At 37.7% G+C, this 25059-nt stretch overlaps 1 protein-coding gene across 18 annotated transcripts in view; it reads left to right on the top strand.

Annotated features, from left to right (window-relative positions):
* The window catches only part of DICER1 (dicer 1, ribonuclease III), a 97058-nt gene that overhangs the window by 42194 nt on the left and 29805 nt on the right, over window positions 1-25059 (top strand). For 14 of the 18 annotated variants that reach the window (XM_073349547.1, XM_073349541.1, XM_073349548.2 and 11 more), the window contains 9 exons: window positions 2014-2148; window positions 3767-3927; window positions 10678-10846; window positions 12406-12878; window positions 20613-20745; window positions 22955-23197; window positions 23289-23443; window positions 24193-24325; window positions 24833-24908. In XM_073349547.1, coding sequence (XP_073205648.1) covers window positions 2014-2148; window positions 3767-3927; window positions 10678-10846; window positions 12406-12878; window positions 20613-20745; window positions 22955-23197; window positions 23289-23443; window positions 24193-24325; window positions 24833-24908 — 1678 coding nt within the window. The other 4 variants (XR_012159551.2, XM_073349551.1, XM_073349555.2 and 1 more) reach the window with 4 other exon arrangements.

The following is a 25059-nucleotide window of genomic DNA, read 5'->3' as shown; positions in this document are numbered from 1 at the left end:
TGTGACCAAGTCCTTCTCATGCTCAGTGCAAAGTTCAACATACTTGGGGTATTTAGAGGCAAACATAGAGATGCAATATTCCTGAGAGTATCCACTGTGTGTCTTTGAGAAGCTGGGCTTCCAATATTCCTTTTTTCAATCACCCTATCTTCCATGACAATCAATATTGGTATTGTTGAAATCCCCCATTATTATTGCGTTTTCTGTTTTTGTAATCTCCTCTAATCTCCCTGAGCATTTCACAGTCACCATTACCACACTAGTCAGGTGGTTGGCAGTATATTCGTACTGCTATACTCTTATTATTCAAGCATGGAATTTCTATCCATAGAGATTCAGTGTTACTCTAATATTTGCACTATATTTGACTCTATGGTTTCTTTCACATATAGTGCTACTCCCTCACCAGCACAACCTACTATGTCATTTCTGTATAGTTTGAACCTTCATAATACTGTGTCCCATTGGTTATCCCATTGGTTAACATTGGTACAGTAATAGGGGCTCAAACTATATGTATTCCCCAAATAATAACAAAAACAGAGGACCAGAAAAATGCCAGTATTGCTAAACAGAGTACAAGAGGCAGTGAGAAACCAAAAGAAATCCTTTTAAAATTGGAAATCTAACGTCCTACTCTGGAAAATAGAAAGGAGCATAAACTAGCAAGTCAAATGTGAAAGTATAATTAGGCAAGCCAAAAAAGACTTAGCAGAGCAGCTAGCAAAAGACACAAACTAACAGCAAAAGTTAAAATACATCGAAATCAGGAAGCTTGCCAAACAATCAGTGGGACTGCTGGGCAATCAAGGTGTTAAAGGATCACTCAAGGGGGAAAAGATTGTTGGGAGAAACTAAATGAATTCTTTGCATTGGTCTTCACTGCAGAAGATGTGAGTAAGATTCCCATAACTGAGCCATTTTTTGAGGTGACATTTTTGAGGAACTGTCCCAGAATGAGGTGTCAATAGAGAAGGTTTTTCGAACAAATTGATTAAATTAAACAGTAATAAATCACCATGAGCACATGGTCTTCACCCAAGAGTTCTGAAGGAACTCAAATATAAATTAGCAGAACTACTAACTGATGTGTCACTGATTGCTTAAATCAGCCTCTGTACCAGATGACTGGCAGATAGCTGATGTGACATTTGATTTATTTATTTTTCTAAAGGCTCGTGAAGCAATTCTGATAATTACAGGCTGGTAAGCCTAGCTTCAGTACCAGGCAAATCGGTTGAAACGATAATAAAGAACAGAATTATCAGACACCTAGATTAGCTCAATAGGTTGAGGAAGAGTCATCACGGCTTTTTTATAAGGAAATGTTGCCTCACCAATCTACTAGAATTCTTCGAGGGTGTCAACAAGCATATGGGCAAGGGTGATCAGTCAATATAGAGTACAGTACTTGCACTTTCAGAAAGCCTTTGACAAGGTCCCTTACCAAAGGCTCTTAAGCAAAGTAAGCAGTCATGGGATAAGAGAGAAGGTCCTTTAGTTAATTAGCAATGTGTTAAAAGACAGGAAACAAAGGGTAGGAATACTGGTCCGTTTTCACAATAGAGAGATGTAAACAGTGGGGGTTCCCCAAGGATCTGCACTAGGACCAGTATCGCTCAATATATTCATAAATGATCTGGAGAAAGGGGTAAATAGTGAGGTGGCAAAGTTTGCAGATGATACAAAATTACCCAGGACAGTTAAATCCAAAGCTGACTGTGAAGCGTTACAGAGGGATCTCTCTCAACTGGATGATTGGGCAAGAAAATGGCAGAAGAAATTCAGTGTTAAGTGCAAAGTAATTCACATAGGAAAACATAATCCAAGATAAACATACAAAATGATGGGTTGTAAATTAGCTGTTATCACTCAAGAGCGAGATCCTGGAGTCATCCTGGATAGTTCTCTGAAAACGTCTGTTCAGTGTGTAGTGGCAGTCAAAAAAGCTAGTAATGTTTGTGGTAACATGCTAATAGCTAGTATTTGTTGCATTTCTCTTTGTATTTTTAGGTTCTGGTTATGACATGTCATGTCATTTTGAATGTTTTAAAAAATGAATACTTATCCCTGTCAAACATTAATCTTCTGGTGTTTGATGAGTGCCATCTTGCAATCCAGGACCATCCGTATCAAGAAATTATGAAGGTAGGTCGTCATTATTTAACCTTTTTATCTTCAGCGTCTCTAATTTCACTGAGATTCAGATAACAAATCTGTTAGTGAAAGCTCACTGGCTAATTTGACTTAGTGTAAAGATTAGTACTTAAAATCATTTTGGTGTATATTGCTCTCAAGAAGGAAAATATTTGAATTGTGGCTACCATTTTATGACAGAGTGATGTAGCGACTGGTAGTCAATGCTTTAACGCTATTCAAAAATATAACTCTTCATAAAATTGTTTTATTTGGTGCAGTGTAGGTTTTTGATAAGACAAATTGTAAATATACTGTAGAGTTTCTTGATTAGATAATTTATTCTAGTGTATTTATCTCAAGTAATTTTATATTCTTATTACAGTGTTCCAATTTAAAATATGTTTACTTACAATTGGGGCAGTAAGGACAATCGCACTTTATTTTATTTCGTGTAGATGACATGGGCTTCCTTCATTAAGCAAATTGCTTGGAAACAAGAACTTAACACTTGTTTGTGGTAAAATTTCAGACTAGTAACATGAAATATTTCTAACTTTTACACTGCAGCTTAAATATGGATTTGTACCTTAAAAGGTGTTTCGTGTTTTTAAAATAAAATGTTTAAGTGTCACTCCTCTTCAGTACAAAACTGAGGATGAGAAACAATGGGAAGTGTACAGTGTATTTTGGGATGCTGAATTTACTGAAGAGTTATTGGATTAAATGGACACCAGTGATGACATAGAATGGTGAAGCCAGTAAATTTACCATAACGTACATTGGTGATTGGTCAGGAATTGATGTAGTAGTGCAGCTAGTTTTATTGTGAATTTAAAATTGAATCTTTTTCTGAGTAAATGAAATTACTGGACCTTTAAAAAGCCATTGATAAAATATCCATTTGAGAGAGTGTGGATGTTTTTGTATTTTTTAAAATACGTGGGTACTGATTTCTAAAGCTTTAAGCTTTCTTTTGTTGTGAGGGCATTTTTGGCCCTGTGCATTATTTGCCCTAATTGAGGTGAACCAAGCAACTCAAAGAGCATCTCTTTCTGTATTTTTTTTTTTGCCTTCATCCTTCCTTCTTCCTCCCCTCCTTCCCCAATGAATGACAGGCTTAACCAGGGATCATGTAGTAGGTTTAATTTTTTTATAGTGGTATTTTAATCCTTTGACATGATGTAAACACTTAAAATGTGGTCATTTTTATGGTATAAATGTTGACAAGGTACCTCACACTGCTTTTATGTGCTTTGAATATCTCTACTTAATAGAATGTTTAGCAAATTTCTGCCTTTATATACTTTTACTAAAACAATAAAAGTTAAAATTTTATATTTAACATGTTTTAATTTTCTAATTTAACTTTAGTTGGTTAGTTATATTAGATTGAAAATATCCATTGTTCTTTTTCTGACACCTGGTGCTGAAATACTAGTTGAACCTGCGATCTAGATATCTATCTGTAAAGAATCAGAGGGGTAGCCGTGGTAGTCTGGATCTGTAAAAGCGGCAAAGAGTCCTGTGGCACCTTATAGACTAACAGACATCTGTAAAGATGCACTCAGGATGCGTTGGTGGAGGAATTGACAGTTTTATTACCCTGCTGTTCTGGTTTACTTCACAGATCTGTGAGAACTGTCCATCCTGTCCTCGAATCCTGGGATTAACAGCTTCCATTTTAAATGGGAAATGTGATCCTGCTGAGTTAGAGGAGAAGATTCAGAAACTGGAGAAAATCCTAAAGAGCAATGCTGAAACTGCAACTGATTTGGTGGTCTTAGATAGGTACATTTTAACATACGATTGTCAGTGTTAAATTTATATCTGTGTTTTCATATCAATAAGACTGAGGAAAGAACACTGTTAGTAGCTATGTGTTTTAATGTTCATGTGTGTATATATATATATGTGTGTGTGTGTATCTATAAAATTATACATACAGTGCCATCACTTTATAAAAAAAAATTGATGCTAAGTTTCTTTCTGAGTAGTGAGAGCTTTTAAATATTTTTAAAAGGTGCTGTGAAGAATTACCTAAGAAGAGATTTCTGAAAAGCAGCTGTTCCTTAGATTGAGAGCTTTTGGGGGCAGGGACTACGGTTTATTATGTTTTGGAAAGTAACTAGCATATTATCGGAGCTGTCATAACCTGTGAGCTGGTTTTGGCAGGATTTTACAACTCCCACTACAATTACAACTCCCACTACAAAGTCTTGCAGATTTTAAAATGTTACTATGGTTAGAAAAAATGACAAAAGCAATTCAGAAATACTATCGCAGATAAGGACCGTTTTCCGTATGTTGGTATAGAGTCAAGAACATTGTGGGTGCTACCTACATGCAAATAAATAGTAATAATACTATGGCTCTTGCTTGTCACGTAGCAGAAGAAAAATATGTACATTCATCAACTTCTGCATCCATAGTCAGTGAGTTAATCGTAATTGCCCCCCCACCGTGTTTGGTTGGTATAAACTTAAGTAGTTGCTTTAGTTAAGACAAAGTAAAAGATGGTATAATCACTTTATCCACTAGCATACACTTATAAAGGGGCCCTTATCTTAACTTACTTGAACAATTCTCTTGCAAAACTCACTTTCTTCTTTGAGTGCTGGTTCCTATGTGTATTTCATAGGATCCATCCATGAGTCCTGCGGCACTTCTCCCACTTGGCATCTGCTGGATCTGTCAAATTAGGAGGTGGAGGAAATTGATCTGGATCCCCAGGTATCAATTATAGCAACATCCTCATTTCTGGATGAAGGAATCACACTATCTTCACTGGACGACCAGAAGCAAAACCAGGAGCTACTACAGAGAATAGTGAATGACCTTCAGAACCACTGGAGGAGATCCAGGATTCCCAGCACTGACTGCTTGATGTTCTGCAACCTACAGGTCCAAGCAAGGTGGCACCACTTAGTTATCATGGAGCCCGCCAGAGTGGTCTGGCATACCCCAGACTCCTGTACCCCCACACCTAAAAGAACTAAGATGCTTATTTGGTCTTGGGCAAAGGAGATGAATTCCTTTTCATCCATCCAGTGCCCAACTCGTGGTGGTGCAGTCAGCCACAGAGAGAGCAAGGTCACAACATCCTAAAACGACCCTGGATGAGGAGGATTCTGAGGTTGGAACTTTTGGGAAGATAGGTATTCTCCTGTGACCCTACAATTCTATATTACTATTTGAGGCTTTGTTACTGTAAAAAGATTTTAACTTCTACTTTAGACTTGCAGACTTTAAGGACAAACTTCCCCTCGAGGACACAGTCCAATTTCAGTCCTTCATAGAGGAAGGCAGGCTAGTGGCAAAAACATCCCTACAAGCTGCAGTGGATGGAGCTGACATGGCAGCCAGAGTGGTAGCCACTGGTATAGTTATGAGGTGTAAGTCTTAGCTTCACTCTTGAGGGTTCCCCAGGGAGGATCAGAACATATAGAGGACTCACCATTCAACAAATCAGATTCAGTTTAATGAGAAAACTGATGATTCTCTATGCTTGTTGAAAGACTCTAGTCTAGATCAGCCATCCACACTCTGGGAATTTACCTCCCGGCCCTGAAGAGAAAACACTGCAGGCAGGTGTATAGACCAAGATCCACCCCCTCCACAATCTTTTTATCACCAGTGTCCAGCCAAGCCTCTGCGCAAGCAGCAGAGGACTCCTGGGCTGAAAATCGAGGCCTCTACCCATTCCACCCACTTGCAAAGGGCTGCGTTTGATTCTTCAGTTGAGAACCTCCTGTCGTTATTGATGCCAACAACTTCTAGCCCTATGTCTTTGGGGGCCAGCTCTCACTTTTTGCCCACAATTGGAATGCTATCACAACAGATATTTGGAGTCTAGAAATTATCCACTATGGTTAATCCATCAGACTTCTCTCCTATTCTTCCCACAAATCCACTTCCTGGTTCCTCTTCAGAGATCACTTTCACAAGCAGATTCTTCTCCAGAAGGTGGGTTCTCTTCTCCAACAAGGGGCGACAGAATGACTGTCATCTCAGTATCAAGAGAGGGTTCTGTTCCACATACTTTTTTTTTTTTTAAAGTCCTCCAGAAAGATGGAGAGTGGATACCCATTCTGGTCCTTCAACAATTAAATATCTTTTTTTCAAAAGTCAAAATGCAGGATGGCTACACTAGCATCAATAATCTCCCTCCTCTATGTGGGGAGAGTGGTTCATGACTCCTTGACACGAAGGATGCTTATTTTTCATATAGATATTCGTCCATCCCACAGAAAGTTTCTTCAGATCCTGGTAGGTCAAGTGCATCAATAGTTCAGAGTCCTTCCCTTTGGACTAGCAACAGTGCCCAGGATAGTCATAAAGATTTTCTCTGGGGTGGCAGCCCAAATGAGACGTCACAGTTACTTAGGTTTCCCATATTTGGATGATAGGCTCCCAATAAGTTGCTCCAACAATAAGGTCAGGTTGGTGACTATGTTACTGCTTTATCTTCTAGCAGTGCTGGATGTCTGCATGAATAAATAAAAGTCCATCTTGATCCCCACACAGACAGTAAAGTTTATTGGAGTGACATGACTTAATTTCAGCAAGAGCTTTCCTCCCCACAGAAAGATTCCAGTCAGTGAGCAATCTGATATCACAGATTACTTGCAGACCAAATACTACGGTTAAAGTATGCCTAACTTTACTAGACTATTTGGCCTCTTACATTTATGTGACGTGATTCACCAGACTTCAGCTATGCTGACTACTGGCTTGGCTCTGGTCCATCTACTCACCAGACCAGAACCACATCAACACCAGAGTGACTGTTCTCACAAGGATCATCACCTCTGTTACCTGATAGTCGAATCTGGAACCACTGCAAGTGAGAGTCCACATCAACACTCCCACTCTTAGTGCCACCATCATAACAGACTCATCCCTTCTGGGTTGGTATGCTCACCTGAATAACCAGACCGTACACTTGGACCCCACAGGAGGCCAGACTGCACATTAACCTGCTAGAAAAGAGAACAGTCTACCTCAGCCCATCAGCTTGCTCTCTTGGTCTGCAGTCCCTCTCTTGCTTCAGGACAAAAAAAGACTTTAAAGAGCAACTAGCAAACGACACAACTAACAGCAACATTTTTTTTAAAAGTACATCAGAAGTAGGAAGCAGACCAAACAATCAGTGTAGCCACCGGATGATCAAGGTGGTAAAGGAGCACTCAAGGAAGACAAGGCCATTGCTGAGAAGCTAAATGATTTTTTTGCATTGGTTTTCACTGGAAACAATGTGAGGGAGATTCCCACACTTGAGTCATTCTTTTTAGGTGACAAAACTGAAGGAACTCAAATTCAAGACTGCAGAACTGCTAACTGTGATAAGTAACCTATTGCTTAAATCAGCCTCTGTACAAGATATATTAGCTAAACTCCAGTCAACACCAATTTAAAAAAAATAAAAAGGCTCGAGAGACAATCCTGAGAATAACTTCAGTACCAGGCATATTGTTTGAAACTATAGTAAAGAACACACAGATTAATACAATATGTTGGGGGAGAGTTAACACAGCTTTTGTAAAGGGAAATCATGCCTCACCAATGTATTATAATTTTTTGAGAATGTCGTTAAGTGTGTGGACAAGGGTGATTCAGTTGATATAGTGCACTTGGATTTTCAGAAAGACTTTGATAGGGTCCCACACCAAAGATTCTTAAGCAAAATAGGGAGTCTTGGGATAAGAGGGACTGTCCTTTCATGGATCGGTAACTAGTTAAAAGATAGGAAGCAAAGGGTAGGAATAACTCGTCCATTTTCACAGTGGAGAGAGGTAAATAGTGGGGTCCCCCAAGGAACTGTATTGGGGCCAATGCTTTCTATCATATTCCTAAATGATCTGGAAAAGGGGTGGCAAAGTTTGCAGACAATCACCTCCAAAGTTGACTTCGAAGAGTTACAAATGTATCTCACGAAACTGGGTGTCTGAGCAAGAAAATGGCAGATGAAATTCAGTGTTGTTAAGTGCAAAGTAATGCACATTGTATGTTTAGCTGAGATGATGGTTTTCCAAAGTGATGGGTTGTAAATTAGCTATTATTACTCAAGAAATGGATTTTGGAATCATCGTGGACAGTTCTCTGAAATTATCTGCTAAGTGTGCAGTAGCAGTCAAAAAATCTAACAATGTTAGGAACCATTAGCAAAGGGTTAGAAAATAATACAGAAAATATAATGGCACTATATAAATTCATGATACTCTTGCATCTTGAATACTGTGTGCAGGTATGGTGACCCCGTCTCAGAAGAGATATATTAGAATTGGAAAAAGTATAGAGCAGTGCAACAAAAACTGTTAGGGGTATGGAACAGCTTCAGTATAAGTATAGATAAAAAGACTGGGACTGTTTAGCTGGGAAAAGAGGCAGCTATAAGGGGCTTTATGATAAATGATGTGGAGAAAATGAATAAGAAAGTTTTATATACCCCTTCACATAACACAAGAAACAGGGGTCACCCAATAAAATTAATAAGTAGCATGTTTGAAACAAACGTATGAAGCACATAGTCAGCCTGTAGAACTCATTGCTAGGAGATGTTGTGAAGGCCAAAGGGGTAGTAGGTTCAAAAAAGAATTAGATAAGTTCATGGAGGATAGGGCCATCAATGCCATTAGCCAAGATGGTCAGGTACACCTTATGCTCCAGGTGTCCTCAAACCTCTTGACTGCCGGAAGCTGGGACTGTGTGATGGGATCACTCAATTTCCCTGTTCTGTTCATTTTCTCTGAAGCATCTAGCACCGGCCACTGTTGAAAGACAGGATCCTGGGCTAAATGGACCATTGGTCTGATCCAGTATGGCCATTTTTATATTCTTATGTTCTTTAAAATATGGAAGAGTCAAATAGGACCTGTTACCTAGCTAAATGGAGATGCTTCTCTACCTGGGCGCAGGTCAGTCAGCCTTCTTCAGACTCTGCAAATATTCCAGTCATGTTAAATTACCTCCTGTCATAGAAGAACTCGGGTCTCTCTCTTAGCTCACTGAGAGTCCATCTCATAGCAATCAGTACTTTCCTTCCTCCAGTAAATGGATGTTCCATTTTTACTCACCCAACAATAGTGAGATTCATAAATGACCTTTCCGCCAATGGTCAAGCCTTACCTCAATGGGACCTCAAGCTTGTCCTTTCAGTACTCACCAAACCACCATCTGAACTTTTAGCTATATGTTCTATGTTCTCACCTTTCTGTGAAAGATGCATTTTTAGTTTTTACTTCAGCCAGAAGAGTAAGCAAGATGGGGGCACTCATGGCAGACCCACCATATACAGTTTTTCGCGAGGAGACGGTTTCCCTTCACCTTCATTCTAAATTCCTCCCTAAGGTAATTTCTGAATTTTTTTGTCAGCCAACCAATCCACTTATCTGTTTTCTTCCCAAAACCTTTTTCTTTTCCATTGAAGAGAAAACCTTCATTCCCTGGATGTCAGATGTGTCCTGACATTCTATTTCCAAAGGACCAAACCGATGAGAAAATCACTGACTGTTTCTCTCTATAGCAGAAAGGTTGCAAGGACAAGCAATATCTTCTCAGAGAAGCTCTAAATGTATTTCTGGTCACATCACCACGTACTACTAGTGTATCCATCCCCTGGATGGAGTACGGGAATGCTCAACGAGAGAGCAAGCTGATTCTGTAGCATTTCTGTGGGAAGTACTGATACTGGATGTATGCAGAATGGCTATCTGGAGTTCCAGTCACACATTCACAAAACATTACATGCTACTTCAGACCTCAGCTTCAGTGGCAGCGGTGGGGACTTTAGTCCTTCAAGCATCTTTACTGCCAGCCTTCTCGAACCCCGTCTCCAGTCTCAATACTGCTTGTCAGTCACCCACATGTGGAATACACATAGGTACTAACACTTGAAGAAGAAATGAAGGTTTACTTACCTGTAACTGGAAGTTCTTCAAGATGTGTGGTGTCTAGCTTTAGTCCACTACCCACTCTCCATCCTCTCTGCTTTGGATCTCATTGGATTTGCAGTTAAGAAGCAGTGAGGGCCAGTGCCTCTCCGCTTCTTCCTCTTATACCCTCAATCTGGAGCACGAGGAGAGCAATTGGGCACTGCTTGTTGAGAATCTCCGGATGCAGGTACGTGGCAGGCATGTGTACCCATGTGTGGAATATAGATCGGAATCACACATTTCAAAGAACTTCAGTTACAGATAAGTAACATCCATTTCATACGTGACTTTGACACTCACTCCTGAAAAATTCAAATATATGCGTTTGGCTCCTGCATAGTGTGTGAATTATATTTATGTAGTCTTTTTTGAGAGATACTAACACTAAGGCATTAAAAAATAAGTACGCTGTTTTGATGTCCTATATAATATCTTAAACTGTGTATTCATTTGTTTTCTGTTTTTCTGTTTACTACCAAAAAAATTTTAAAAACTCTCAAATTGGTTATGGCTGTCCTTCCTGTTTAATGTATAGCCTTAGTAGCTAAAAACAACTCTGACTTTCAACAGCTGTGGTTGACCAAATCTTTTGCTTCTCTCAATGAAGATATACTTCTCAGCCATGTGAGATTGTGGTAGATTGTGGACCATATACCGACAAAAGCGGGCTGTATGAAAGATTGTTAAAAGAATTGGATGAAGCACTTAACTTTTTAAATGACTGCAACATATCTGTACATTCAAAAGAAAGAGACTCTACGTTAATTTCTAAACAGGTAAGGACGTTATGTCAGATATAAAACACATACTTAGATTTTTATTGCTGCTTGTTCATTGCTTTCCAAGTTAATTACAAAAACTTTTATTTTAGTTCAGCCAACCTAAAATATATTAACAAAATTAATCTTAATTTCCTGTGACTGATTTCCTTTTCCTGTTTTCCTTTGAACCGTGGGTGAAATCTATTGAAGTCAATAGCAAAACTCCCCCTGATGTGAACGAGTCCAGGATTTCGCCCCCGAACTCTGTTACTTTAGAACTTTGTCAGATTTGTGGATCAGATATATTTTCTTTTTCATTTTGCATAATTATTTTATTGCTTATACATTGGCCATTATTGTTAAGACCCAGTTACTTTTCCAAATAAGATTTTAATAGTGCAACAACAACAAGAAAATGGTGCTTCAGGAAGTATTCTGAAAAAGTATCCCCAGTTGGTGTCATAAGACGAAATAAACTCTCAGCCAGATACCCTGTTTCAAACTCTCTGCTTCTTTCAGTTCCCATGTTCTTTGAGTCTCTTGAGTTACAGGAGCATTGCCTACATTACCTGCCAAACAAGCTGTAGAGAAAGGAGTGCAGAATTGCACAGGGATTGCAAAGAGTCTTCCCGATATCTCTGAGCAGTCAGGAATGGAGAGGCGGAGAAGAGAGAAGGATAGTTTTTTCAAGTGGAGTTTTGTAGAGCCATAAAAAACCTCATGGTCCAACATTTTAACTGTATTGTGATGCTTCTATTGTAATATTATATCAGGATGTGATGGGTCATGAAATTGTTTTAGTGATATAGCAACATCACAACACAATGTTAGGATGTCACGCTATAGTGTTTATGTGGCATTTGGCCATTTAACTCAATGACAAAGATGCCTTTCCATCAGGTTGAGTACTGCAACACTAACCCTATTTAAATTAATTGAAATGAAATTTATTTTTTCTTTAAACTGCTCTTTTCTCTGTTTAAAGTGTAGTTTTCATTTCCTGAGTTTAATTAAAATGGTTTCCTTTGATAGAACAGACTTAATGAGCTCTAGTTAAATACATTGAATAATATATAATGAATTGAGAGCCTTGTTTGTGGAATTTCTTGGCAAATTATCAGTCTCAGATAATGATGCAAAAGTGCCTATGGAAAATATTGCCTTGTTTATAAACCTGTTTCCCCATTAGACTGTGGGGATAATACTGTCCAGTTGCTCATAACTGCATTATGAATTATTTTTTAGCATAATTATTTTGAGGCAAATTTCCAGATTGCAATGGCATCAGACTACAAAATAGTAATTAAATCCTTCTTGTCCAAGGACAAAAATGATAAAATATAGAGTGTAGCTCTAGCGGCTGGTGTTTCTGGTGAAGTATTTTTACGTTTTCTCCTATCAAGTTTGTGGGGGACTTCTAAATGAAATAACTTGTAAATATATTTTACAAAGAAACCAACCACTATTGTGCCTACAATGAGGATTATCCTCATATTAGAAATGAAAGCCCAATATAAAATGAGTAAATTATTAATATATCCTGTTGAACTGGGGTTTGAATTCATTTGTTGTAGATACTGTCAGACTGTCGAGCTGTGTTGGTTGTTCTGGGACCCTGGTGTGCAGATAAGGTAGCTGGAATGATGGTGAGAGAGCTACAGAAGTACATCAAACATGAGCAAGAGGAGCTGCACAGGAAATTTTTATTGTTTACAGACACTTTCCTAAGGAAAATACATGCACTGTGTGAAGAGCACTTCTCACCTGCCTCACTTGATCTGAAATTTGTAACCCCGAAAGTAATAAAACTGCTTGAAATCTTGCGCAAATATAAACCATATGAGCGGCAGCAGTTTGAAAGTGTTGAGTGGTATAATAATAGGAATCAGGATAATTATGTGTCTTGGAGTGATTCTGAAGATGATGATGAGGATGAAGAAATTGAGGAGAAAGAAAAGCCAGAGACAAATTTCCCTTCTCCCTTTACTAATATTTTATGTGGAATTATTTTTGTGGAAAGGAGATACACAGCAGTCGTCCTAAACAGGTAAAGCTTTTAAAAATGAAAATCTTAAAGAATGTAACACTGACAAAAGGAAAGGTGTTTTAGCGTTATCTAGGAAATTAAGTGTTGTATTTCAGAAAAGCCACTCCATTTTGTGTTTAAGAGTCAAACAAGAGACCTAGAACATTTGTCCAAGAACCAATATGAGCTTTTGAGTAAAATTTTCAAAAGTACCTCAGTCACTTTTGAAAATAGGACTTAGGCTGCAAAATCACTGAGGCACTTCTAAAAATTTACACTGTGAATTTTATCCTGTGACCATATATCAATTTGATTCCAGTTTAGTGGAGCCCAAGCTGATAATTGTAAGTTCAAAAAAAAGAAAAAGTTTATACATGCAATATTGGAACATTTGGAGTTTACAGAACTCTTTATTCAGAAAATGTCAAGCCCTTGTTTTTGCTTATCAGCAACAAAAAAAGGTGGCCACTGGGGCATCTGCCAAAAAATATTGAAGATGTGTGCATACTCTAGTTGCATAAGGTATGTTTCTTTTTTCCTGAAAAGGTGATCTGCATTAGCCATAAGTTACACCACTTTACTAGTAAGTGCTGATTGCCCCAAGTAAACAATGAAAGAGGTAATTCAGCAAATAAATTCGTTTTTCTGTTTTTAAACTGCTAATATGCTGAAAAAATACCCCCATACAATTTATTTTGTGCGTTCATGTATTAACATTAAATATTTTTACTTACGTTACAAGTTTAAACAGGCGGCAAAGAATCCTGTGGCACCTTATAGACTAACAAACGTATTGGAGCATAAGCTTTCGTGGGTGAATACCCACTTCGTCAGATGCTCTTTGCCACTTTTACAGATCCAGACTAACATGGCTACCTCTCTGAAGTTTAAACAAGATCTCTCATGGAAGGAAATGAAAAGTTATTCCACCTAACGGTACATGTCCTCTACTTCTCCATGCACAAACATACACCTTGCCATTTCCACAGCTGTCATACACCACAGATCTTGCTCCACAGCCTTAGCACTGTTCTGTTTTCACCCTTCTGTTCACATCATTTTACCAGAATATTTTTTCCCCAACAATAGCAGTTGGTTGTGTAGGAAGATACTAAAGGGTTTTATGCAGAAGGATGGTTCAACGGTGTGATCTGGGAGGTGAGTTAAGAGTGCAGTTCATGGTTTGTGGTGTACAGTGGTTGTGGGTGAAGTAGAAGGCCTGTATTCTTAGCTCAATTTTACATTTCCTTGCTTTTGTGGATTTGTCAGGAAGTGTCTATAGCAACCCCAACTGCTTCCAAATTATTTTTTTTTTCCTGTGGTAATTTCCTGGGTTGTTTCTACAGCTTAATTAGGGTGGGTAACAGACCTGTGGGGATGCAAGGACACCAAGAGAATGTTATCCTTCGATAGTTATGCATGAACTCTTTGTTATAGGATAAAATCTGCAGAAAAACCTCCATGGGGGAGCAACCCTTATGTGCAACCAACCCCTACCAATCAAGTTTGCATTCAGCAGTCCCTATCAATCAGGCTTACATGTACCCCCCCTCTCCTCATTCTCTTTTCCCTCTCCTCACCCCACCAGATCAATCAGTGGAATTTGTATGAGCCTGCACCTTGCACTCATCTTTCAACCACACTCTCCCATTCCAATCAGTCTTCTGTATACCCATACAGCAAGCAAGGTTATATGCCCCATCAATCAGGTTTGTGTTCACTCCAAATACATTTTCCGTTATAAAAATAGTGGATAATTGCTAAAAATGACCCTAAATCCAAAACTGTCTTTAAAAACAAAAACAAACAAAAGCACACTCTGTTGCTTTGGGGCTACTCAGGATCCACCTCTCTACTAATTTTTGTGTAGATAGACAATATTTTTAATAGGTATCAGTCAACAAGGAAAAGTTTCAGAGCCCAAATTTAAAGACTTCCTGTTTAGTTTCTCTTCACAATTTTTTTTACATAAATTCTGTAGAAAATTCAGAGGACATAAAAACTAACCATGTTTGAAACTTCACACCAACTGGTCTCCTCCATTTAGAGAGAAACAGGATTTTATGCTGACTGTTAAGCCCATTTTGGAACACAACTGTGGAGTCACTACTAGGCACCTCCATAACTTTTTGTGGGGTCAGTTTTCCCAACTGTAAGACACATTGGCTAAAGTCGAGATTTGGTAAAACTTTGTTGCACTCATAAAATGTTTTCATATCTAATTACCTGTTTACATCCATAGACACACAAATGAAAATGTCTGCCATGGATGCACATATGAATTCTGAAGAGGCATGAATTAAGCCATGTCTGTTTGAAGATTTGGCCCACATTTTATTGAAAAGCCTGCAGCAGTTACAAGAGCTTATTGATTTTTGTTCAGTGGAGTTTTCAGTAAATGCTTGCTATACTTTTTTTAAAAAAACTGCATAGCTAAATAATTTTATTTTGGAAAGAAACGTAATGTTCTGCACCTGCCAGTACTTAATATTTATTTGGAATTTGGGCCTGATCCAAAATCCACTAAAGTCAATGGAAAGACTTCCATTGATTTCCGAGTTTTGGATCAGAACATTTATGAAGTGTGTTTTAATTGAATGTACACTTTAATTATTTGATCACTTGACCTATCCTTTGAACTGTGCATTTCCCCACATGCACACTTTCAGTGTATTTTATCCTTTTTCTTTGCCTTTTTGCACCCATAAATGTTCATGGAAGTGTATTATGTGATACAAGTCAAGTCTTCCAGTGAAATGAATACATGTTTTTAATAACTTTTTAAAAGGTCTTTACATTTAATGAAATCTGATAAATATGCCTGGCAACCTGAAATAAATATTACATTATACTTCAGGGAGTAAAAGATTATGAAGTCACAGTTCATATAGACTACTAAATGATAAATTTGATTCAAATGCTATTGTACTTTTTCCATTGCACTGTACATACCTGCATACTTTACATGATATATAAATCAAACTACACCCTGGCTGCCACAACACTTCAAACTTACAGTACATTTTATTTATTTAAATTTATAAAGAATTAACAAAAAGGCACTTACCTTAAGACTCCGGACAACCTTCACATGAGTTATGGTGACCAAAGTATAAAATGAGCATTGAGCATCTAACTCCCACTCCAAAAGTCAACCACTGAACAAAGATTCTCAAAAAAAGTCTCCCCACACTCACGCGAGTTCCAAACTTAAGCTGCATCAAACTCTTCCTTCTGCGTAGAATCATATGGTTAAAAGGTACCATAAGGGTTATCGAGTCTAACCCCCTGCCAAGGTGCAGGATTTGTTGTTTCTAAACCATCCAAGACAGATGGCTATCCAGCCTCCTTTTGAAAACCTCCAGTGAAAGAGCTTCCACAACCTCCCTAGGCAGTCTGTTCCATTGTCCTGCTGTTCCAAAAACATTTGTGAATAGATTGGGTTTACAGATTACTTGGAAGGTCAGCAGATCCAAGGTGTTTCAGACCAAAGGCTGAAGACCCCTCACTACTGCCAGTTCCTTGCCCTTTCAGTTGAGAGGGATTCAGCTCAAAGGCATCCGCTGATTGCAGTTGCAGCAATAGGGCACACAGAGAGAGGCATTCTTCCCAAATCAGAAGATCCCAAAACATTTAGGGTTTTATGTCATAACCAACACCTTAAATTTCACCTAGAAGCCAATAACCAAGCCCTGCACATCATGAAGTGGGGCCAGATCAATATACAGGCACTGTTGACTTGTTTTGCTGCTGTTATAGTAATAATTACACTTGGTCTACAGCTCCTGGAATTATGTAATGGAGTCTGATACTGGTGGTAAAAAGGGGTGCATGGATATGTCTACACTGCAATTGAAAATCCTCGGTTGCCTTGTGCCAGCTGACTTGGACCATGTTTAATTGTGGTGTAGACGCTCGGGCTGGTGGGAGAGTCCCAGAGCTCAGGCTGCAGCCTGAGCCTGAATGTCTATACTGCAGTTAAACAACCTGTTAGCCCCAGGCCTCCGAGCCTGAGTCAGCCAGCACAGAGCAGCCTTGGGAGTCTAACGACAGTGTACACATACCCTGTGGCAGAAACAGGTAAGAATTTAATATGAAATGATACTTAACTACTAATCCCTTTCTTCAGAAACAGGATTATTGCCTAAATTGTAAATATTACTGGTCAAACCAAAAATTGGCCTAATCTGTGTATAGTTATGATCACGTATCATTTTCACCCACTAGTTACAAATGCACAACAAAATCAGTTGTCATAAATTATTAGATGTGTGTTAAAAGCATTTGTTCATTCATTGCCATAGGTATTTTTTAACTTATATTTCAGTTGTATACCTCGGGAAATGTGGGGGGAAAATTCTATTTAAGAAGGTTTTTGTTATACTTTTTACTGTTTTTTGTTTGTCCATATTAAAAAAACACAGTATATGTGTGACATTCCTGGGAACAATCCAGACTAATGAAAAGTTCTGTCACCCTGCCTTGCACCATTGGGTGCCTTACAATGCCTTGCTGAAGGGGCTCCCACCTCTGCCACTCACAAACAGCCTTCCAGCATGCAAGCCACACCCTGTGTGTGTGTAACTACAGCCTGCCAGCCACACTTGGGTTACACTCTGGCTCTCCCCAGCCTGGATTATACTGCAGGGTGCCCCCAACACACCCTCAGTCTTAGATTTCCCCCCAGAAATCTGCCCAGCCCTCTCCTGAATAATACAAGTTTTATATAAAGTCCATTATTACTTTAATAAAAATAATATACATGCAACTTGCCATCCCAACTGGATTTTTCCAGACACTTCAATTTAAACACACTTGCTTAGCTAAAACAATAAAACAAGTTTGTTAACTAAAAAGGGAGAGATTTTAAGTGAGTACAAGTAATGGGGCATAAAAGTCTGAAATGGTTACAAGAAAAACAAAGATAAGTTAAGCACTCCAGTAGCATTTTAACTTAACACGGTTACATTCAAAGCAGAGCTTTCTCTCCACATCCTTCTTAGGATCAGGTCAGGACCCCTTCTCCCAGAATCCAATGAATGCTTTCTTTGTTGCTTCAGGTTTCAGAGTAACAGGCGTGTTAGTCTGTATTCGCAAAAAGAAAAGGAGTACTTGTGGCACCTTAGAGACTAACCAATTTATTTGAGCATGAGCTTTCGTGAGCTACAGCTCACTTCATCGATGCATCCGATGAAGTGAACTGTAGCTCACGAAAGCTCATGCTCAAATAAATTGGTTAGTCTCTAAGGTGCCACAAGTACTCCTTTTCTTTTTGTTGCTTCAGGTACCGTCAGTGCGGATAGATAGGGAGAGAAAGGGAGGTGCCTTGGGGTGTTTATCCTTCCTTTTTATAGTTTCAGTCCCCCCCCTTTGAAAACATTTCCAACTGGGTACCAGGGAACCAAAAGTCTATGGGGAAGGATGATTCCTGCTGCTTGTTCCTCACCAGTTTGAGCTTCCTTTGTTGTTTCCCTTCCTGCTTGATGACTCTGTTTACTGTTTAAATGCAAATTAAGCAGATCACACATTCCTTTGTTTGAGAGAGACCTGTTTGCCAACCTCAGTTTGGAACACATGGAGTTAACACCGTATAGTAGAATCTTATAACTTCACATACAGTGTTATCACATGCATTTTATCAGGAGGATACTGACCAGCAAATTGAGATTTTCAAATGATACTTTACAAGGCATATTTGTACAAAGATAATTACAATACTGTGTAGGTTGTGAATACATGGATACATTCTGTCACAGTATATTACTAGTTTACGGTCAAAAATAGAAGAAAAGAACTTAATACATTTTCCTGTAAGTAATTGCCTGTGAAGTTGTGCACTATGAAATGTTATATCTCGATGTCATTAATTGTATATTTCTCTACAACTGAAGTGCATTAAGACCTAATGCAATCTTTAATAGAAATCCAAATTTGAGATTTATTTCTTTTGATCATCTTTGATGGGATAAAAGAGCTTTAGAATAGGAATGTCATCTAGAAGAAGAAACAAAGGTAAAGATTTTCAGGGTCTGACTTTCCAAAAAAATAAAAATAAAAAAAATCAGATACATAACTGCCCTCCCAATTTTCTGCAATATCCCTTTCTAATGGTTGGACCAGGGTGGGATTGAGATGTTCATACAGCCTTTGACTAACAGACTCTGGGTCTTTTAACACAGGTAGTAAAGAAACATTTTTAGACCCAGAGATTCCAGGTTCATCCCCCCCTGCAGAGGACTCCCCATTGGGCATTGCATTTCAAAAGCAATTACTGTGATTATACACACACGTGTATTTATACAGACAGATGGCTAGTTGCTTAACTTACTCATGAAATCAGTGTTGTACAGACAGACTTTTAGCTTATTAGGCCTATAAGAAGAAGGGGAAATACAAAAGAAGAGACCTATTTAAAAATGAATGCAAAAGGATGAATAAATATGTATAATCATATAATCCATGCTCAGTATTATTGAGGAATTTATAATTTCACCAATTAATTGCAAACATATTTAGGTTAAATAAGAAAGATACATGTCTATATTTTTAATCAGAGTGCTAAACATATCTAGTTTCTCAAAACATTACAGCAAAGTCTTAAAACTTTTTGTCATTAGCATATATGAACAGAAAATATAATTTAAATTATGCAGATGTTTATCCTTAATATTAACCTAATAATCTTACATTCCAACAGAATTATCCATAACAGTAAAACAATTTCTGTATATCTCACCTTTTAATACTACCTTACTTAACCTGCAAAGAATCAAGAGGGTCTTGAACTGTTTTGTGCTGTGATTGTGAAGTCAGTGTCCTTTCGGAAGCTTTGTTAATTTACAGAACTAAGCCTTGATCATACAGCTAGCCCCTTGCTGCACGGGATCCACCCACACAGAGATAGTTGCAGGATACGGGACCTTACATTTCATGTTCAAGATGTTTTTATTTGTGTGTATGTGTGTGTGATATACACACATGCGCTTTTCAGTTTGCTTTTCTGTTTATAAATGTTTGCATATGTACACCTATACAGAATACACATTCAGTGTAGTTGACAATGCCACAACAGATAAAGGTGTCAAATGTTTGAGTACAGAGGTTTGTAACATTTAGAAGAGATGTGAACACTTGGTGCTGGTTTCTTAGGTTCTGTCCTTTGTAGATTTTGACCAAATGACTAGTGACGTGGGTGTCCTGAGTTCTAGGGTGTCCAACATGAGGCCCTTTGGGTATGTCTATACAGGGATAAAAAACCTGCTGGAGTCCAAACTTGAATGTCTACACTGTGATTTTTAGACCCACAGCCCTAGCTCAAGTCAGATGATGCGGGCTGTGTTGCAGGTCTTTTACCCCTATGTAGACATACTCTAAGAGGGGCCTTTTTGTTCTGTTGGGGATACTTGGCACTTCCTGAAAAGTAAGTCCCTTTAAAGGTGTCTCAGTTTGGGCACCCAGAAACTGTGGAATCCCAAAATCACTGGTCCCTTCTGAAAATCTTGGCCTTCAAGTATAGACTTTTCCATACTAGACCCAAAGCATGTGCGTACGTATGCAGTCCATCTTTGATTATCCCTACAGAAGTTTTCACCATAAACTTTGTTTCAGAAAAAAAATATGCTAAGGCCATCTGTATATATGTTGGCAAAATACCCGATTACCAAACTTCAATTTTTAATATAGGTCTTACAAACGAAAGATTAACTTTCATTTTCTCAGCTATGCCTGACTCCAAAATGTGTGTAATATTCTTAGGTTGATAAAGGAAGCTGGAAAACAGGATCCAGAACTGGCTTACATCAGTAGCAATTTTATAACTGGACATGGCATTGGAAAGAATCAGCCTCGTAACAAACAGATGGAAGTGGAATTCAGAAAACAAGAAGAGGTAACTTAATTGAAAAGAATTCTACGATACTACTATGTTCAGAATCATTTCATTTGCAGGCAAAATCTGTGTGCAGTAACTTCTGGAATCTCAGGAAGTATTCTGACTTGACAGATCTGCACATTTGTTTGTGGTGCAGATGTTTTTACAAAAAATGTGTTTCTCCTCTAATGGGTTAACAGTGCTACATTACTGTTTCACAGAAAATAAAGTGTTTTGGAATTTCCTGACTGCAGTGTAGAATATTAAGCCCTTTTGTAATAACAGTAAATTGCTGATCATTAAAAGCTCAGATTTACATTGAGTCTAGTGTCGAATAAAAACCCATGGTCTTGAATTTCATGTTGGGACGTTTTTAAAAAAAAAAATTAGCTTTAACTGTGTTTTGTATTTGAACTTGATAAAAGCCATATTTATAACCTGAACCCCCATAATTGCCTTATTAAAAATATTTAAATCACCTACCCTGTTACAGCTTGACGTACTTTGATACCAGTAGCTTATTAAATTCAAAGAAATAAAATTTAACACTTTTAAAAATACAAACATAGCTTCCAACTTGATGATAAAATCTATGAAAATGGAACATCCTAGCACTCTGAAATCTGTATTTGATTAATTGGGGTGGGTGACTGAGTAATTTTGCATTACAAGGTTTGTTATAACGTATTATTGGCCAGGATCCTTTTAACAATAAACGTTGTGTGGAATGTTTGTTTGGCCTGTATGCATGATAAGGAGTGGGGGAGCATTCACAAATGAAAGACTTATAATATTGCTCTGTCTTTTTTAAGGCTGTTGTTAAATGGTGACGTGGTGTAACAGATATTAAGTAGAGTCCATTAATGATTTAGCAGCCAATTCATTCAAAAAGCCAATGGTTATTTTAATAAGATCCTAAAACAAAAGTTAAAGAGGACCAAAATTAGGGAGTGTATTAGTGTTTTAGCTGAAGGGAAAATATTTAGAAAGAACCCTATATCTATCATTTAAAATACTTTCAATTTAAAAACAGTTGAAAAGCTAATCTTTGTTAATCCTTTTTCAAAACTGAATCTCTTTTGAAAATTAGTATGCCCAACATTGCCAGAAGCTGGGAATGGGCGATAGGGGATGGATCACTTGATTACCTGTTGTGTTCATTTCCTGTGAAGCACCTGGCATTGGCTACTGCTGGGAGACAGAATACTGGGCTAGATGGACTTTGGTCTGACCCAGTATGGCCGTTTTATGATCTTATCTACATTGACATTTCAAATTAGTAAATACTGTTGGCAATTGTTCAGTAACAAACTTGATTTAAAAAAGGAGTACTTGTGGAACCTTAGAGAAGGTGCCACAAGTACTCCTTTTCTTTTTGTGAATACAGACTAACACAGCTGCTACTCTGAAACTTGATTTAAAAAGTAGCCTAAAACCACATGAACTGCAACAAGTAGTTTACTGTAGTTTATTGTGGGGGGGAGGGAGGCTGTTTCTTCCACACATAGTATAATGAGCTATAAATTCTTATTTTTTTTTCCTTTTAAGTGAACCTAATTTTTACTTTTTTATTCCTTTTCTGGATTTTACAGAATAGTTTGACATTTTTCTTTTTGCAAGTATTTTTGTCAGGATTTCTTATTTCAGTTTGTTTTTATATAACTGTTGTGACTTTTCTTTTAGCAGGTTTACCATAATTGTTCCTTGATCCTAGTGAATTTAAATTATTAGCAGAAACATCAACTGTGGAAATTGTCATTTCCAAAAATGATGCTTCAACATCAGAAATGCTGATTGGTTATTCCCAAATTATTGATTTCAGAAATGCTTTTCTGAACAAACATTGCTGGAGCATAGCCAAAAGATATGTAATATTGTAAATTAAGCAGGTTTTCCCCACCCGCATGATTAGAGGTTCCCACATTTTTTTAATTTCCCTCATAATTTGATATTTAAGATGTAATTCCTGGGAAGCCATATTGTCTTTCTGATTAAATGTTGTTGCTCTAAGAGTCTCTGAAATTTTTTTTATTATTGTTGTTTGTTTTGGCTGAACACTGTAATCCTTCTGATTCTTTTTAAACATGTTTTTAGAATTCCAATTCCGTCCTTTTGGGGTTTTTTTTTTGTGTTTTTTACATAGCATTTCAAAATACATTAGAAGTAATTCAAACAGTTGTGTAGAGAAATAATTTCTTAGACATTTTTTTCTTGATTACTTTTATAGGTACTTAGAAAATTTCGAGCACATGAGACCAACTTACTTATTGCTACTAGTATTGTTGAAGAGGGTGTTGACATACCAAAATGCAATTTGGTGGTTCGTTTTGATTTGCCCACAGAATACCGTTCCTATGTGCAGTCCAAAGGAAGAGCCAGGGCACCAATCTCAAATTACATCATGTTAGCAGACACAGACAAAATCAAAAGTTTTGAAGAAGATCTTAAAACCTACAAAGCAATTGAGAAGGTATGTATCCAAAGGAACATACTTCTTGGTTAACATAGTAGTAAAAAAAAAAAATAGCCTGTTTCTCACATTCTGTTCTTAAAATGTTAAGATCCTCAGAAACAAATGCTCAAAGTCCGTTGATACTAGTGAAACTGAAACTGAATCCATCGTGGATGATGATGATATCTTTCCACCCTATGTGTTGAGGCCAGATGATAGCAGTCCAAGAGTTACAATTAACACTGCGATTGGACACATCAATAGGTATGAGGCAAATTCACTTTTTTCCTTGCACTTTGACATCTTCAGATACTGAAGTTCTCCATTGACTCACAAAACAGGGCAGCGTAAGGGATGGCACTGAAAACTTCCCCATAACACTCACCAACATGCTTCAACTCTATTCTGAATGAGATCACCTCTGAGTTAGAGAGGGCAGGCCTGTTGTCAGATCCATTCAGTCCTTGTCTGAGACTGCCAACAAGGATACCAGTTCTGATGATTGGTATTAGTGATGTGGATTCCCTTTCTACTAAGAACTACCCAGGGATATGAACATAACATGACTGATGTGTACTCCCATTGCTTAATGCATTGCTGGAATGTACTGAGTTACTATGGTGATATGGGCTGTATAAAAACCTTTATAAAATAGAGACCACCAACACATTTAATAAAGTTCACCATTCAGCCATCAAATGGGAAGAGATGTAGTTGCTTTTGACAGTGCCAAATTTTAAAGAAGTGCTATAGTTGAGGGGGGCCACATAAAATCCTCTCACTCACATTTCTGGTGTTTATGATCTGCTGTATTATTTTAAAAAGGGTATTGGATGACAACATTAAATCATTTTACTTTACTAAATATTAATTTTGGGAAATTCAAGAGATAGGCAGGACTAAAATCTTCCATACTTCCTGCATTAGTAATTTGAGAGTCCCTGTAAGCTGTAAATAGGATCTTGCTTTTGGATTTAGAAAGATAGGCTTTTTAAAATCTATTGTCAAATTAGGTACTGCGCAAGATTACCAAGCGATCCATTTACTCATCTGGCTCCTAAGTGTAAAACCCGAGAACTGCCTGATACTACATTTTATTCAACTCTCTACCTGCCAATCAACTCACCTCTTCGAGCCTCTATTGTTGTAAGTACTTGGTATGGGGATGGAAATAAGTGAATTATGTATGTATATATATCTGAATGAATTTTCCATTGGTATTAATTAGTATCCAGCATATATGTTCTTTTCTTTTGCTGTAACACACACTGTAACTACCTGCAGACCACTTCTGCTTCTTTTGTTTGTAGTCTGTTTTCTCAGCAACTTCCTTTCATTGTACATCCCAAAGACTTTTGCTGCTTTTCCCTCAGCCTCATGAGCAAATAAGCCGCAAATAAGCCACACATTTGCTTATTTGAGCTGTGGGATGTGCTCCAGATTTATTTATTTATTTATTTCTGCACTTTGCATAGGCAGTATAAGAGTTGATACTGTTTTTTAAAACAGTAACTCCTTTGTGATTTTTAATGTCTGTTCTTTCTGAGTTTATGAAACCATTATAATGTTTGTTAAGTTCTCACCATTTAAATATATTGGTAAACTATGTACTGTTAAAGATAGATTTAAGATATTTTGTGAAATATTTTGTAGGGTCCTCCAATGAGTTGTGCAAGACTGGCTGAGAGAGTGGTAGCTCTTATTTGCTGTGAAAAGCTTCACAAAATTGGTAAGTGTCTTTGAAAACAAGGATCTCTTTGGTTAAGGGGAAAAAATCTTTATATTGAGGCATTTGGAAAGTTGTAGGTAAAGACTTCTGTCATCTATAATATGGTAGAGGAATTCATGGTTTAACCCCCATTGCACAATGTTCTGTGATG

Source organism: Lepidochelys kempii, chromosome 6 (assembly GCF_965140285.1).
Source record: "Lepidochelys kempii isolate rLepKem1 chromosome 6, rLepKem1.hap1, whole genome shotgun sequence".
NCBI classification, from domain to species: domain Eukaryota; kingdom Metazoa; phylum Chordata; order Testudines; family Cheloniidae; genus Lepidochelys; species Lepidochelys kempii.
The sequence above is the reverse complement of the archived record's forward strand: the minus strand, read 5'-3'. Positions and strand labels throughout refer to the sequence as shown.